The 16,765-nt window shown below is 38.5% G+C and overlaps 1 protein-coding gene across 1 annotated transcript in view; it reads right to left on the reverse strand.

Moving 5' to 3' along the window:
* Positions 1-1,140: 1,140 nt before the first annotated feature.
* The window catches only part of LOC131768592 (cadherin-23), a 36,712-nt gene continuing 21,087 nt past the window's right edge, over positions 1,141-16,765 (reverse strand). Inside the window, exons 29-56 of the mRNA XM_066167007.1 lie at positions 15,723-16,651; positions 15,255-15,368; positions 14,738-14,915; positions 13,885-13,979; positions 13,617-13,757; positions 12,896-12,995; positions 12,055-12,500; positions 11,411-11,606; positions 10,749-10,957; positions 9,938-10,123; positions 9,451-9,555; positions 8,967-9,075; positions 8,556-8,623; positions 8,372-8,425; positions 8,176-8,266; positions 8,005-8,091; positions 7,663-7,709; positions 7,088-7,300; positions 6,771-6,859; positions 6,432-6,518; positions 6,011-6,079; positions 5,853-5,919; positions 5,328-5,452; positions 4,298-4,341; positions 3,946-4,012; positions 3,516-3,584; positions 2,779-2,851; positions 1,141-2,148 (exon numbers count right to left, since the gene is read on the reverse strand). Coding sequence (XP_066023104.1) covers positions 1,972-2,148; positions 2,779-2,851; positions 3,516-3,584; positions 3,946-4,012; positions 4,298-4,341; positions 5,328-5,452; positions 5,853-5,919; positions 6,011-6,079; positions 6,432-6,518; positions 6,771-6,859; positions 7,088-7,300; positions 7,663-7,709; positions 8,005-8,091; positions 8,176-8,266; positions 8,372-8,425; positions 8,556-8,623; positions 8,967-9,075; positions 9,451-9,555; positions 9,938-10,123; positions 10,749-10,957; positions 11,411-11,606; positions 12,055-12,500; positions 12,896-12,995; positions 13,617-13,757; positions 13,885-13,979; positions 14,738-14,915; positions 15,255-15,368; positions 15,723-16,651 — 4,235 coding nt within the window. The 3' untranslated portion in view covers positions 1,141-1,971. The remainder of the gene's footprint in view (positions 2,149-2,778; positions 2,852-3,515; positions 3,585-3,945; positions 4,013-4,297; positions 4,342-5,327; positions 5,453-5,852; positions 5,920-6,010; positions 6,080-6,431; positions 6,519-6,770; positions 6,860-7,087; positions 7,301-7,662; positions 7,710-8,004; positions 8,092-8,175; positions 8,267-8,371; positions 8,426-8,555; positions 8,624-8,966; positions 9,076-9,450; positions 9,556-9,937; positions 10,124-10,748; positions 10,958-11,410; positions 11,607-12,054; positions 12,501-12,895; positions 12,996-13,616; positions 13,758-13,884; positions 13,980-14,737; positions 14,916-15,254; positions 15,369-15,722; positions 16,652-16,765) is intronic.

The following is a 16,765-nucleotide window of genomic DNA, read 5'->3' on the forward strand; positions in this document are numbered from 1 at the left end:
TATGAAAGGTAATACTAGCAGCTGAAATATGCCACGCTAAAGGCTTTTAGTTTTTCTTTAACAAGGTGTCTAATGTGAACTTTTCCTACAATAACGTGTGTTTTTGTATTGTTCCAAAAGTAAACAAAATGCTATTCACAGAAAATACGAGATTTATTAAAATATAAAACTCGCATCACTTATCAACCCAGGATATTGGTAATTTTAAACTAAATAATTAGATTTTAAAGATTCCGGTCCAAAGAATAATCAAAACTTAAATGATTCTGACAAACCGGAACTTAATTACTGATAAACTAACTCGCTCATTTGTTTCGTTCACTCGGCTTTGTATAAATTGGCAAATAAATCTTGCGAAATTTCAGCTTGCGTTTGATCATCAACAAATATACCACTTTTTTAACAATTGCCTACTAGTTAATTTTCTCTCCTTTTTTTTTTTTCTTTTTCCAATTGACATATTTTTTTTGGAACTTAACAGATTGAACTCTCGCTCAGAGTCAATTGAATACCCTTTTCTATCGTATGAGCTGTGCTACCCCGCGCGCTCAATCTCGTAAAAAAAACCACGGTGAAAGCTGACATAAATAAGGCTGGACAGATTAACGTGAGCCGGTCCTGAAAAAGCCTTCGGGCCTTGCACGCACAGGGCTCTCCGAGAACGTGGATTGAAATTGTGGACTTCAGCTGACAGAAATCAAATGTGGGAATGAGTCGGGCTTCTCAAGGATTATTTCTTACTGTAGATTCTCGTAATAATTGTTCAGTGCACACTCTTCTTTTGTATGCGCGCAAGTTTTTTCTATTTACGTTCAAAAAAAAAGTTTCGAAATTTTCAACACTTAGCGGTTACATTATAAAATACCATCCTCCTAACAGACGTCAATACAAGACCCCGGTGGATGTAAAACAGGTCGGTGAGGGAGGGGGGGACGGGAGGAAGGGGGGGAGGAAGGGGTGTCTTACCCACAGCCTTGTCGTGGGTCGTGGTGTTTTTTTTTTCAGGATGTAATTTCTGAAAAATAATGGTTCTCTGATATTGGAGGCCTTATGACCATAACTGCCGTAGCACAACCGTAGCATAACTGCCTGCATATTCCACCCGGGATTTAGTTCGCTACCAAACCATAGTGTCAGCCATTAATTTAATTTAGGCTTCACAAGAACCTTTTATTAGAAACCATTTCTATAACAAATGGTTGTGTGACTACTTTCATTTTTTCAAGGATTTCCTGTGTACTTAGTGTTAATCCAAGATTTGCGCAGAATCTATAGAACATACATTTCGAGAAAAGAAGCTCTAGAGAAACAACTGATATTGACAATTATAAAAATAACAAATCAAATCGTACAGTAGTACCAAAGTTTTCGAATGTTTACAGAATGACACAATTCTAAGTGAGCGTTTTTTGTGCCTAACTTATTCCAAAATTTTCCCTTTTCAATTGTTTATCTTTCTATAACAAATATATAACATCAAGATGCCTCACATGAATTTGAGCGTTGTGTTATCCGATACAATTCTTTAAGCATAAGATTTCTACCTTTTAAAGGGGAGCAGCTGTTTCTAGAAAGGTTGTCGGAAAAAAGGACAAAAGCGCACACGATCATCTCGAAAGGTTATTTAGGTATCCGGTACAACATGATTTTTAAGAAGTCAGAGAAACGAATAAATTTACCAAATCTGCTATATTTCGTCCTAAAAATGTTTCTCAGATTTCCCTGAAATCCTAAGGGAAAAAAAAAAAGTATCCGCGATACCTTTCGCGTGCAAGACAACCTTTCCTGAAACAGCTGTTTAGTACAAACTTTATAACCTATTTACCTTACAAAGAAGTGTTCTTGACAAATCGTGATTATCGAAATATGAATATAAAAACTAAAAATTATTAACCAGAAGCATTTTCTATCTTTACAAAACTTATAAAAACGGTAGTTGCTATCTCAGTTAGAAGTTGGTTTTGCGCGTAATTATATTGAGGTTACCATAATTTTTGATGAATTTGAAAAGTAATTTCTTTCCGTCATCGGTGACGATTCATATGCCTCCGGGGAGGGGGTTGAGGACGAACTCTTCCGACTTCCACTAAAACTCGCCCCAGTATTTCCGATGTCAGAAACCTCCTCGTGTGCATCTGTTGAGTATTCCTGTGAAACAGATCATATGACGTGTATTAGGGGTGGTGTTTAGGGGGAGATTGGAGTAGTCCTGCACAAGTAGGTACAAAGACGATTATGTCAAGGAGTCCTGGGGAACTAAGGTTGAAAAATGGAAACCGCTCCAGCGTGGAAAAACGAAAATTCGCGATTAGGTTGCGGTTGGGTGTTCTCCTGTTGGATCTGATGGGCCGAGGGGATAGCGTGAATTTTCCAGACCAATCATTAAGCGTAGTGCATCAGAAGCTATACAATCTCAGATCATCTCAGTTTATCACTCAAATATCACCTGTAAGCTGTTCCAAAATACCTCAAGTCTATAGTGATAAATGAACCCTTCTCTTTCAAAAGGGGCTTTGTAAGGCCGAGCACCTCAGCCATAACAGAGGTAAGGATTAAAATGAAGATAAGAAAATATAATTAGAATTAAAGGTATATTACAAATAAGGTTAGCAAATTTAAAGATGATTGATGGCTTAAAATACAGACCATTGAAATTCAAGTAAGAGAGAAGTTGATAGAGGAGTAAAGATTGATTGAGAGAAGAAGAATAAAGAGAGCAGCAAAGTCGTACCAGCAGAAGAGTGAACTGGTCTTGAAGCCGTGGAGTGCTACTCATACCTGTGCCTCGTACAGCTCCTCTCTACCCTCTTCAGCTATGTGGAACGCGCCTCCATAAAACGGGGATGGTTCTCTGAAACGAGAACAAGACCACCTGTCAAAAGCGCTCGTATTATAAGGGAAAACGTCCCATACAACGAAAACAAAATTGTTGCTTATCTAAAACACCGAAATTCGAGATTTATTTGTACACGAAATGTCATATATAAGTGTTCCCATCGTCACGCCGACGTATCATGGCAAAAATACAGCAAGATTGTTCACGCCATGCCTACAGCTTGTTTAAGAGAAATGAAGTAAAGTTGTTCAGTTTAAGACACTTTCAAATGCCTTAAATACTTATTTTTCTATCTTCCGTACTTGCCACCCTTATTCGATTTGTTTGAACAAAAGGAAGGAAATAAGTTCTGTTTAACAAGGTCGAAAGGCAATACTTCTTGAAACGAAACAAGTAACAATGAAAGGTTGATTTGTTTGCTTAGTTTATTTCTGGGAAATTTTGCATGCGCTCGACCCAGTTTCCTATCTCTCATTTTAAAGATATGAAGGTGAAAAAGATAAATTTGTAAAAGATACTGTTCGAGTTGTATGGAGGAAAGGGGGGGGGGAGGGGGGGAGAGGGGATAACTGGGGAAGGAATTATCCCTCGTCTTTATGAAGAAAAAAACGCTTTCTTTACGTTTCTGTTCATAATCTGTGTTACTGTAGAGAACATATATCATAGCGGCGATACATACACTGGTGCGTCCTCGTCATCAGTCTTCATGCCCCAGTTATGATACGGGTCAACCCAGATTGGGTTTGATCTGAAATTTAACCATAACGACAGGGACTGGTCATGATATATCCCCAACAAAAAAGGGGGGAAAGGGGGGGGAGGTGGAGGACTTGGTTGAGTCATAATAACTTTTACCTGATTCTCTTCTAAGGTTCTGTAATATTCTAATAATTCTGCTGTGTTGGCAGTCAGTCCCCCTTTAATACTCTGTTTAGCAAGAACTGATCCTCCCCCTGGGTGATTTCATGAATTTTTTTGTTCAGCGGTGCAATTTAAACCACACTTTGTGAAACACTTTTGCATGATATCAGAGTCTTTCCTGGGCAAGGTACTTGAACGGAAAATGGACTGACTAGATTCTAAAAGCGTCAAGAGGGTGTTAAACTTACCCCTCAGAGATGTGCATATTCGACGTAGGAATAGCTGATACTGTTCCATTGTTGACAGAGCGTGATCCTGTTCAGGAATGAAACAAAGATTGTTTGCTCTTTATGGTAGAAGATTATGACATCGCATGTCTCAGTCTTGGTTTTATCGAAAAAACTAAACGTAATGGGGAACAGAAGTTCTCAATCGTGACTATTTTACATGAATGTAAACGCTTAGTGTGTTTTTCTAGGATTGAAAACTGCCATAAGACCCGGCAAAGGAGTGTGTTTCAGGCAACACAAAGGAGATAGGATAACTTTTTAAAGCTAGGGAACCCTAAATCCAAGAAGAAAACGAAACTAGAGCACTAACCTCCATAACTAACTGCAGTCGCCGCCCTTAATTTCCTATTTTGCCTAAAATTTAAAAACATTTAAGAAAAATGTTAATACTTCAATTCTATTTCGATGCATGAGGATCTGTATTTATATGACATGACAGCTATTTTAGGCCCTAAACTGAATTTTGCTCTCCTTCCATTTTTGTAAAGCTTCGTATACAAACTTCAATGTTTCGCAAGAAGAGGAGGCTGACTGCCTAAAATAACATCCACTTAGACATCATTCAAATATCAATCTTTTACGTGCTGAGTTATTCAATAAGCTTCTCCCATTTCTTCAATTCTAATACCAAAACTTAAACCTTTTCACAAATTTAGTTTCAAGTTTCGCGATAGCGATAAGATTAAATCTTAGAATATGATCTTAAATTTTCACTCCCTACCTAATAAAATGTTCTCTAGTATTGAATTCGAATGTAATAGTTATGATTTTCTATCAGAGTTATATCCCGAATCCTGTAATCTGATTGGCTACGATACTCGTTGTTTATTTCGTAATATACAGATAATGAGTACAGTGAGTAACATGTGGTGTGATTCATCTGAATCATAAAATTATAACAGACATGAGTCTGTGTTATTGTTATGTTTTGGTCGGCTAGTAGATTTACACTCAAAAAAATTAGTTTATTTGCTTTCGATACCTATGTGTTATAACTCATTAGCGTTTCGCCCTCATCAACTAACACGCGATAGAAATCTCTCGTTCAAATTTAGTTATTACTGAGAATACGCATTCAATCGCCCGCGAGAAATTTCTGATCGTGAGCTAGAGAGACTAGGTCGAGTACATCTGATCGAGGCTAAGTGGTGAGCTTTTTCGGGCCAGATATTTATTATATCAGCGCGCAAAATAATCTCTCCTTGTTTGTCTTAATCATGGTGTTTGTTTTGATTTTGTTTTTTTTTTTACTATCATTAAAAGCTAAAATGAAAAACGCATCGAACTTGGGTACATTAAAGCTGATTGATGTCAAAAGAAGATTAAGACACATTTGATACCTCCTCCTGAGCTGGAAAACCACACAGCAAAATATCAGAATAACTATAAAAAGGAGAATTCCAAGACTAATGACCACAGCAAGCACTACGGGAAATTCGTCATCTTTCTGGTCGTCGACGTGAGCCTGGCGATCAATGCAAACATACAAATTATATTTTCTAGAGTGCTTAATTACTGGTCAAATTTATTTAATGGCGATTAATAACGGTGAAATTTTACAATGCTGTGCTTAAAGGACAGGCATGTTCCAAAAACCACATATTTGTTCTCGAATCCTCCCGTGTTTTGAGAGATATGGCTATGGACGACGCCATTTTGTCGGGATACAGCTTGGAATCCCGACCGCTCACTTGTGACGTCACAGACTGTCACACAAGCCATATCTTCAAATTTTCTGTACCAAATCATACCGGGCTTATAGCTCGTGTGAGAGAAAATAACTTCTAGCATATTTAACTGCTTGCTTGTCAACTGACGTTGGTTTACGTTGCTGTTGAACAGGCAACCAACATAACCTAGCATACCTTAACTTCTTTTATTTTCCATTCATTGAAGAATCCAAGATGCTTATCGTAATTGTTGTCTATTTTTCTACGAGGAAAGAGATGAAAAGAAATTAATGAAATCCACCGGGTTCATTTTAAAAGACAGAAACAACAGCTTAATGAGTTGAATTTCTTACTCTATTACAATTTCTTTGTCGACAACTTTGTTAGTTTTGGGATCCACAGCATGGAAGAGAACCGCTGTCCTAAGTGAATAAAAAAGAAGGAGCGAGTTTGAAATAATCTTACTTAGAAACGTCCACGAGAATGAAAGTCTTAGGGTTTATTTAATTATTGATGTATTTGTTATTTGCAATATCTAGACAGGCTGGCTCAGTTTCGACTTAAAGCAGTAGTAGTTGGCGAGAGGGAGGTTGTCCATGTTGCATAAGGTCACCAGTAAAAGCTGATGAACCCTTTTGATGGAAGGCGAGCACTCCTAACAATGCGCCAATCCTGTTCCTCTTATCGATATTTAGCAAAAAGAAGCCTTTTAAATCATCTTAAGTGTCCAAATGTTTGACTTAAGGGGTGCACTTACCTTAAATATTGATTTACCTTTCATAATCGTAATTTCCATCTTTATCTTTGTAATAGTTTATGTCATCTATGTTTATAATGTAACCGGTGATATTCTCTAGTACCCTAAGAGAACACAACACAACAAAGAGAAAAATAACTCTGACTGCTAAGTAAATATACAGAACAAAAACAAAAAAAGATTTTCTTCACCTTGTTTTGTTTGTCAAAAAATATCTAGAATGTTAAACGTTTTGGAATGTGATGCTTTGAATCGATTGGCAGCTATCTATAGCATATTGATTTGCTACCAGAATAATTCTCAAATCTATAACATCTCTGTGCTTAATTAAATTACATCAGTCTTATTTCTTGTACCTTTTTAGGTCTGCTTGATGTTTTCGAATATATTCAGGAGAGCGTCCAGATATTATCACAGCTCGTTGAATATCCGTGAGTACATAAATCTAAAATGCAGAGAGAGAACATCATTCAATTCCTTAAACTACGCAACCTATGCTGTTTGGTGTGGAAAACCCGCGCCACTTTCTCAAACTCGACTTTATCCTCGCGTTTTCCCGCCGTTAGAGAAGTTTTCAGGTATTTATTTTGACATCTCAGTTGATAAGCTACTGTGTATTACTGTTTCTGGTCCTGCGACACTTAATCGAAAAATGCTTCAAAGATTAACTTGCCTTGACTTCAGCAGTGTCGTTGAAATACGGCTCTTCCCCAAATCTGTCCTTGGCAATGACGTTAACAACAAACTGGGCCCCAAACTTCCCTGCGTATGACGCCTTTGCTTTGATCCAGCCAGTTTCTCGATCCATACTGAATTCTTCGCTATCCTTAGTTTGTAGAAGCTCGTACGATATACGGCTATTGTTTCCTTCGTCAGAGTCTACGGCCTGAGAATTCAGACAATAATCAACGGAAAAAAATTGAGTTTTTCTTATTGCACCGATAGTCTCGCAAAGGAAACGCGATTTTAAAACTGATTCTCCCCCCACGACGAGGTTAACGTAACCTCCTTGATAAACTAAGCAAACTATCAAAATAAAAGCAGCTGGGACGTACTGGCATTATATGCTATAGTATTATACCGTGGCTCTGTTCCAGCTGATTCCGAATTTATAAATCGATGGTTGGAAACATCAAGTTGTGCTGAACATAACAATCCTCCCTGACCTTTTCAGCGACAAACTAGAGCGAACTTTCCATTAGAGGTAGAAAAGTTGCAATGCCTGGGCAATTAAAAGAAATAACTTACAAAGACTTGTATGATGTTGCTTCCATGTTTTGCATCTTCAGAAACTCCTAAAACCGAAACGACAAAGAGCAATGTTACAAAGGTATAAATTTGTTTTACGAGATATGAACGCCGAAGGCAAAAGTACGAAATCCGATGAGTCGGGAGTCAGAAGTCGCAAGTCGAACGAAAGTTCAAAATCGAAAGTCGAAAGTCGGAAGTCGGAAGTCGGAAGTCGGAAGTCGGAAGTCGGAAGTCGGAAGTCGGAAGTCATTAGATAAAAGTCGAAAGTCGGAAGTCTCTCCTCGGCTTTTGTACAAAAGTATTCTTTTTCTGTAAATCTAAAACAATGTTAAATTCTACCTCCGGTGTATAGCTTCTTTGTAAAGCGAGGACCATTATCGTTTTGATCCGCGATTTCCACAATCACCAGCTGTACGCCAAGGTCATCTGTGTAAAGAATATTGCATATTGAGAAATATAAAAAAGCTTAAAGTAAATAACCAATCAGAAAAAATGGTTTAACTTGATTACCTGGCAATGGCGCTTGAGTCGTGTTAGTTTGATTTGAACCTGCATCCGGGGCCACTCTTCTATTTCTCGGCCGAAGGGAGACTGGATCGAGCTGAAAGCGGAATTGGAAGACACCACTAAATTAAGATTATCATGCAAGGTTTACCAACTCCGAAAAATTTCAGTGTGTAGAGGATCATTATTGTTGTGAACGAACCTTAACATTCGATGATTTTATGTACAGGAAGAACTGCGCGCTATCCTCCCGATCCTGTCAAGAACAAACTTAGATGTGAGCATGTTTTGTACTTTGTAACCTGCTAATCAGCTTCAGTGATAAATTCAAATGTTCGAGTTAAAAATTGATATTTTTCAATATCATATATTTCAACAGCACTCACGGCTTGTCGAGTTGTGCGCAACACTCCAGTCGTCTCATTTAGCGTGAACATGGCTCCGCTATTTCCACCTGTAAAGATTAACATGGCGATAAAGAGTAAATAAACGTATAAATAAATAAACAAATAAATGAACTGTATGCTATAAATCTCTCCATGTGTGTCCATGAGCTTAAACTCGGGTCAAGATCTGTTCACCATACCATCAACAACCTACCAAAGAAAGAATTTGTTTCCCAAACAAGAAGTAAAAAACGATTCAAAACTATTATGCATGATAACTTTGCCTTCCAGGATGCAGGAAGAGGACTATTTAATAATCTCATTTCTTAATATGCATACAGTAAGACACACAGAAATTACTCATTGGGTAGATTTATGCAAATATAGAGGAACAACTTTAATTTCATGTACTTTGTATGTAGTAATATATGGGTCCATCCTGATCTGCATCGAAAGCTGCTATCGTTCCAACTTCAGCTCCTGCTGGGAGGTTTTCGCCAACTGATAACGTGACTTGACGCTTAAGATGAACAAAACAAATAGTTGTTTTAAGAAGATTTTAAACAATTAAAACAACAAGTCAAATTTCCCTATTAAAGATCTTTTTTTTTAATGCAAATCTGAAAGGCTTCAGATTCAAAACAAATCCTAGTTTTAAACCTGTTCTTTTATTTTAAAAATGATGGCACTTGAAAAATAATCGCTGCCTAGCTTACTTAAATACAAAATCATACTGTCAATAATTTGACCGCGTAGACATTGAATTACATCAGTATTTAAGAAAAGAAAAAAAAAAGAAAAGGAAATGAAAAGAAATGAAAAACAATCCCTAAAAGACTGATAAATTCAGATCACTCAAAACTAGCACAATTCTATATCAAGCATGATTCCATACCTTGACAAACACGGGAATGTTATCGTCAATATTCACTAACTTAATGGTTATGGTTTTTTCGCTTGATAATGGAGGACTTCCAAGATCTTGAGCTTTAATTGCGAGCTGAAGTAGAAACGTTGAAAGTTAAGACAGCTCTTCCCTAAAATTCTCTCTTCCGTTTTTATTATAATTATTATTCTTGTTACTAGTTTGCATGTATTTGCAGTTAAATGAATGATGATGACAAGTTGGAGATGGTACGGGTGATGGTGATAATGACCTCGACGTTATTTTCCATCTTACCGCGTCTTCTGACTGTTACTGCATAAGCACTGCCATGATCTGGCTCCAATTAAACCAGTTTCGACAAATTTCATATTATTTCAGCGAGGAGTATCTGGTATAACACATGCAATCTCCTTTGGCCTTAAAAGATTTCTTGTTCTTAGGAAAAAACTCAAGACTAGCAGAATTTGGTTGAACATAAACTATAGTACATCCTTACCTTGTAGAATTTCGGTTCTTGATCATAATCAAGACTCTTTGCTGTTCGCAGTTCGCCGTTAGTTTCATTCAGTGTGAACCTCTCGTCATCGTTCCCACTTATGATGGTGAACTTGACATGCGCATTGACATCTTCGTCTCTGTCCGTTGCATTGATTGTTGTGATCAGTGTACCAACTGTTGCATTCTGTAGAGATAAGATTTGCTTTATCTGTCACAATCATCAAGAAAAAGAGTTTTGGCTGGCTAGTCATTGCATTGAATCAGTTCGTCATTATAGTGGTCTGTCTCTCGGTTAAACAGACAGATAGATGATCAGTTGGGTGGTCATGAGTTAGTTGGTGCAGTTTCTGTAGGAAAACGAGACTACGAATACCCTAGTACCTACAGATAGGCTTCTTCGATAGGTTAACAAACCGGAAAAAGAAAGGTCAACTTTCGATTCAGAAGAGCTATCCTGTCTGAGCTTAGACCCAGTTTCTGTAGCGTGAAGGAATTCAGAGTATTTGGCTTCCATCTGAAAGCAAAACTAGTTTTACGCAGGGTTTTAGCCCTGCTCTCTCTCTCTCATACTCAAAGCAGCTTACGTCCTACGAGGAGGCTTTAACAATTTACCGTACGTTCTTAGAATCTGTAACGTTAGTTTGCCCTTCTAGAACAAATTACGCACCTACACCACACAGCTAGAAACTAGAAACGGAAATATCTTTCCCATTGCGTATTATATCTGGGCTATTGCTTCGGTGTTTGAAAAGTGATGAGAACCGTCTCTCACGTTTCTTACACTGCATAAAAACGACGTTTAAATATACCTCAAACACAGAGAAAACTGCTTGTGTATGAATCGCGGGAATGTGGTCATTGACGTCAACGATGGTGATATTTATCGTGGTTTGGTTCATAAGCGGAGGCTGTCCTTGATCGGCGGCTGTCACCAAAAGACTATAGAAGTCTCTTACTTCTCGATCAAGCGCCTTGGCCTTCAGCAACTCGCCGGTAGCATTATTTAACGTAAAGACTCCTAACAAAGAAAAAAAAGGTAGCCATTAAGATTCAATTACTTCGTGTGTGGATAATCTTGAATAGACAAATTTTCTTATTTCAAGTCAGATTCATACTGCCATAAAGCACTTGCGTTAACATTGCGTTAAATTCATCGAAATTTTCCTTGGCCGTATTCCTCTGTACGGCCCGCTAATAAAGTTCGTTTGAATAGAAATCTTCTCCTTCTATCTGAACCCAGAGATATAATAAATATCTGACTAATTCCGTTTTTCCGGTCCGTCCATTAAGTTAGAGAGCCTCGTTTTTCTGCTCGGATTCTTGGCCCGGGCGCGTCGCACATGGGCCATAAATCCCAGTTAAGTTATTCGGTCCGTAACTTACTGCACGTACTTCGAACTCGGTTAGTTTGAGGTTTATACACTAATATCATCGTAAAATACTTAAATACATACTCCACTGTTTCACAAACCTTCTTCGTTTCCTTTAGTAATACTGTAAAGTATTCTCGCGTTGTCGCCCACGTCATCGTCTTTTGCAGAGACCGTTAGGATTTTCCTGTCGTCTGATGGCTCCAGTTCCTTGTTGTCCTCTCGCACTGACTTGAGGTAGGACTTTTTCTCAAACTTTGGGGTGACGTCATTGACATCAAGAATCGTGACAACCAACTGGCAATGAAAAGTACAAATGCAATGTGAGAGAAAATTATAATGAAAACATTGAGAGGGGAAATGTACGGCTAAGTTCTTGGTAAGGAATAATGTGTGATCAGCAAACTTCATAATGTACATACTACGTTAAGAAAAGATGACATAAAGCTGACAGACTGAACTAATAAAAATCCTATATCTAAGACAATCTTGTTCCTCAATAACTCTCAGTCCACTTCCGTCTGAAAAATTTTCCCCGACGGATTTTGAAATAATCCTTTAGTTTCGTGAATTTTGGTCACATCGACAGCTCTTGCAGATAATGCAGATAAAGAATTCGTTAAGTTAATTTTTTCATTATAAAGATAATCACAACATGATAGGATTGGTTGCGACGAAATATTGTACATGACTCTGTGTTCAAAAAGTAAACAAAAAACGTAGAAATAAAGCTGTTTGTACTCACAAGGACTGTTGATTTTTGCTCTGTGTTGTTTACTCTGCTGATGGCAGCCAAAGTTAGAGTGTATGATGAGACTTTCTCGCGATCAAGACCATCTCCTGTCCAATTCAGGAACACGGTGCCATTTAATTCGCCGATCACAAAGTTTCTCTGTTCATTTCCTCCTTCGATCTGGTAAAGTATGGTCTTGTGCGCTTCGTCAGCATCAATATCTGAGGCGTTCACTTGGGCGACAAATGTGCCTGCGGTGGCATTTTCTAATATGCTTGCGGTGTATCCATTCTTGTGGAAGACAGGCGCATTGTCATCTACGTCACTAACGGTTACAAGGAGATTAGTGTAACCAGAAAGGGCAGGGATACCCAAGTCTCGTGCCGCGATGGTAATGTTGTAGAAGGCCTTGGTTTCGTGGTCAAGCTTTTGTCTCAAGGTAATGACACCAGTAATGGCTGCAAAAATGAGACAAAAATATAGCGTTTTATCGTTAATAAACGTTTTGCAATTTTCCATCATTTTTCGAAGCAGTATTTGTAGCTGCGGTCTTTGTTCGGACGCTCATAGTACGCAAGCCCATACCACACGTGAACCAAGTTTTGTTGAAATATTGTGCTCCTTTCTCGTAATGCCGAGTTCTATTTCGTGTGGTGCGTTGTTTTCGTTACCAACACTCACAGGATGAGAAGGGGAGATCCCCTCGGTGTTCTCTGGAGCTCAGAGACTGGACATATAACCAGAGAATTTGAATTTATGAAGCTCCAATTCTAATGAAGCATACATATATTTAGTTGTTCCAATGGGCTTATCATGAAAAATGTCATTCAAGTTCTGAGAAAAGCATTCATACCGTTTATTGCAAATTGGTCGTCAGGGTCTCCGCTCTCAATACTGTATCGGAACTGACCGTTTCCTCCCTCATCAAGATCCGAAGCAGAAACAGTTTCCACCTAACATAACAGACACATAACAAGTTAGTTTTCGGCGATGGCATCAAATGATTTCAATAGAATGTTTCAATTTTTTTTATCAAACAGGATGAACAGGTTTGACTCTCGCCGTGCGTTATTTAGTATTCAAAGCCAAATATTTGAGTGTTACACATTTGACTTTGAATTTCAAATTCGTTCTATTTCGTCAGTAAACGTAGAAATAACCATTATATTTCGCAATTAAAACTCATTGCTTTATAATGCAACGGATTGTTCCTTCTTTCTGTTTGCACTTGTATATGGGTGTACCGGCAAATAACCATTTTTTTCCCAGGGCACTGGCTAACTCCACTGATTTGTAATCTCTTAGGGCTACGTCGTAGTTTTGAATCAGTTTTAAGGGAAAATGTTAACCACCCTTAACCTTTTAACTCCCAAGATCTCATTAGTAATTCTTCTTCTGACTGCTGCAATATTCTTATTGTTTTAGTTCTGAGAATTTGTTACTGGATCAACTGATAATCCCCTGATTGATATTTCTCTTTATTCTCATCACTTGTCTGTTTGATATTGTATTGATATTGTAGGGAGAAATTCTGTTTTGGTCACTCATGGGAATTCAAAAGTCAAGGCACTCACTTCTGTCTTTGTAAATGTACTTTCTGGTAGAGTGACATTGTAAAAGGCTTGTTGGAACTTCGGAGCGTTGTCATTAACGTCATTTATCACGACTTGAACGGTCACGTTGCTCTCTAGAGAAGGACTTCCTTTGTCTCGAGCCTGGAATGAATATTTGAAATAAAACGAATAAAGGAAAATATGATATAACAGAGAAATTCAATTAATTTATGGACACACCAGAAGGAGATGATAAAATAGTCATGGCGTTGGACTAAGTTCTTCTTACAATGATAATAAATGTGACGGAGCGGTTTTTCTCTCTGTCCAGTTTAGCCGCGGTCATGATCCTTCCCGTTGTGTCATTTATCATGAAGAGTTCACCTTGAAAAAACAAAACAAAAAGAAATTCTCAAACAAATTAAGTTTATTACCTCGAACGGCAGCTGACAATGAGACAATAACCAAGTTGTGATACTTCTGTTCCAAAAGAAACAGTGAAGCTAACCTTAATTCCATCTTCTTACTGGGCTTTCAAGATACGGTACAATGTACTTCCCAGAATATCTTCCTAATTAACTCCCCACCTACCTCTAAGCTTGTTACTTCCTTACTTCTTATCCCACTACTTTCAGGTTATCTACCTTTCCGCCAGCACACCTTTCCACCTTCACACCTACCCCAGACTACCTACCTTACCATCTACAAGTCCTTGTTCATATCTTCATCTGTCTAATGGCCACCAGAGTTCTGTCAGCAATCGCACCTACCAACCTAAGTTCATATTACCCACCCTCCCCGCATCAAGGGTAAACATCCTCCATCTTACTTACTTACCGACCACGTACCTCTTTACCTGGTTACCTTCCGACCTGCCTAACTAACTAACTACAGGTTACCAACCCACCTGATCACTTTTATCTTCACTTCTCTTACACCTTCAGGTTGCCTACATATATACTATATCAAACTGTTAACCTTTTGTCATAGTTACCTGCATGCCTACTGTGCGCCTACAGATTTCATGATTGTGAAACCTACTGTCTTTCAAAATAACATACAATCCTATTCTTTCTTGTATATCGCGACATTGTATTTGCTTTCATGCCATCAGTCCTAATTACAATCACTTAGTAGCTTACTTCCATTCTCCATCTTTGTGAAATAAGTTATCACTGCATTTGACCCCTCATCATCATCTGAAGCAGACACCAAACCAACAGCGTGGCCAACATCGACATCTTCAGAAACTTCGAAGAGGTAATTTGACTGCGAGAATACCGGTGTGTTATCGTTATCGTCCAGCACTGTCACAATGACCTACAAGAAGAATCAGTTGTAAAGTAAGATGTACTGAATGATTGGGCCGATGATAGCCTAAGTGTCGAGAGTTTTGAAAATTAATCATAAGCTAGTTCTACGCACAAGCTGGATGATTCACAAAGCCTTGTGTCATCCTCTTTCTTGAAGATTGAAGAAAATTATAAAAACATGCTATTTCATCTAAGATACCCGAATGCAGCCAGCCGAACCCAAATCCGAGCTCGAACCCGAGCCCGAGCTCAGGCTAAGGCCTGAGGCCGCATGCACAGATCAGCCCCAGTAGCAAAATTATGTAGATAAAAACTGGAATAGAAACAAAAACAGATTTGTGCTAACCTGTGTGGTTCCTTCTCGACTTCTTATAGCGTCGTCAGCTGCCAGCACAGTCAACGTATATGAATCAGCACCAGCTTGCTCTCGGTCCAAACGAACCGCTGTCGTAATATTTCCCTAAAGAAAACATTCAAATGAGATATGAATGATTTTCGTTTTGCGTTATGTAAAGGCTATTTTCGCACCAACTTGACCAGATGAGTAATGAAATTGAGAGAAGTGACTGGTTGCGCACGAGTATTATAAATCTTAGAAAATTTTCCACCGTGCCTCGCAAAGCAGCAACGAGGCACGATTCGATCGCAAACATGTAGTAAGACAATTTGTTGATAGGTTTTTAAACTTTCATTTAATGGAGGAAAAATAACTATATCAACAGAGAAGTTCAACAGATCTACATAAACATTGAAATTGATTTGCAAATGTCTAACCTCCTACAATCCAACAAAAGATCGAAACTTTTTAACTTACAGTGTCTTGGTCGATGTTAAAACGGAAATTTCCTCCGCGAAGTCCATAAGACAGTCTAGCATTAGTTCCCACATCCTTGTCTGTTGCAGTGACAACCAGGAGCGATGTACCTATTGGCTGGTTTTCCATGACGTAGGCTTGATAGACAGTCTGGTTAAAAGTAGGACTGTTGTCATTGATGTCGACTAAAGTTAAAGATACCTCCACCTCAGACGAGAGCGCTGGAGAACCAAGATCCGTCGCTCGAACGGTGAAGTTGAAGTATGGCGACATTTCCCGATCGAGTTCCTTATCAGCCTGGGAGATAAATCCAGTAACTGGATCAATTGAAACGTAATTTGTAGCATTGCTAACAATGCTGAATCTTATTTCGGCATTCACGCCCACATCCGCATCTTCAGCTGAGACGGTCAAAATACTGGTGTCCTTTGGAGACTCTTCGCGGTAATCTTCGATATAAAAGGACTTTGTAAAGACTGGCGGGTGGTCATTAACGTCGTCAACTTTGATCACGATTTTCACTTTGTCCGATGTCAGGTTTACACTGTCCGTTGCTTGCACATAAATGACGTGTTCGGTCATATTTTCCCTGTCCAGGTCTTTGGCAGTTGTTATCACACCAGTGTCTCGGTCTATACTGAAATATCCACTGGAATCGCTCTTTACGAGTGAGTAAGTGTGACTGTCGTCTATATCTCTGTCTTGAGCTTTCAGTTTGGTAACATTCGTTCCAACTGAAGCATTTTCTGAGATATGATATGTCAACATATCGCTGTCGAAGAAAGGTTTTTCATCAATGACGTCAGTGACAGTTATGTTCACTTGACACGCGCCTTCCTTTGAATTTTGTCCAATGTTAGAGGCTGTCACATGAAGTACATAATAGCTTTTGAATTCCCGGTCGAGGCTAGAGTCCACGATGATATCACCTGTAAAAGAGAAGGAGCTTATTACCTATTCTGAATCTGAACTTTCAGTTACAAAGTCAATTTTAGATGAAAGATCATGAGAGTTTCAAAGGAAAAAGATATTTTCTTAAAAGG

The sequence above is a fragment of the Pocillopora verrucosa genome, chromosome 5 (assembly GCF_036669915.1).
Source record: "Pocillopora verrucosa isolate sample1 chromosome 5, ASM3666991v2, whole genome shotgun sequence".
NCBI lineage: Eukaryota > Metazoa > Cnidaria > Anthozoa > Scleractinia > Pocilloporidae > Pocillopora > Pocillopora verrucosa.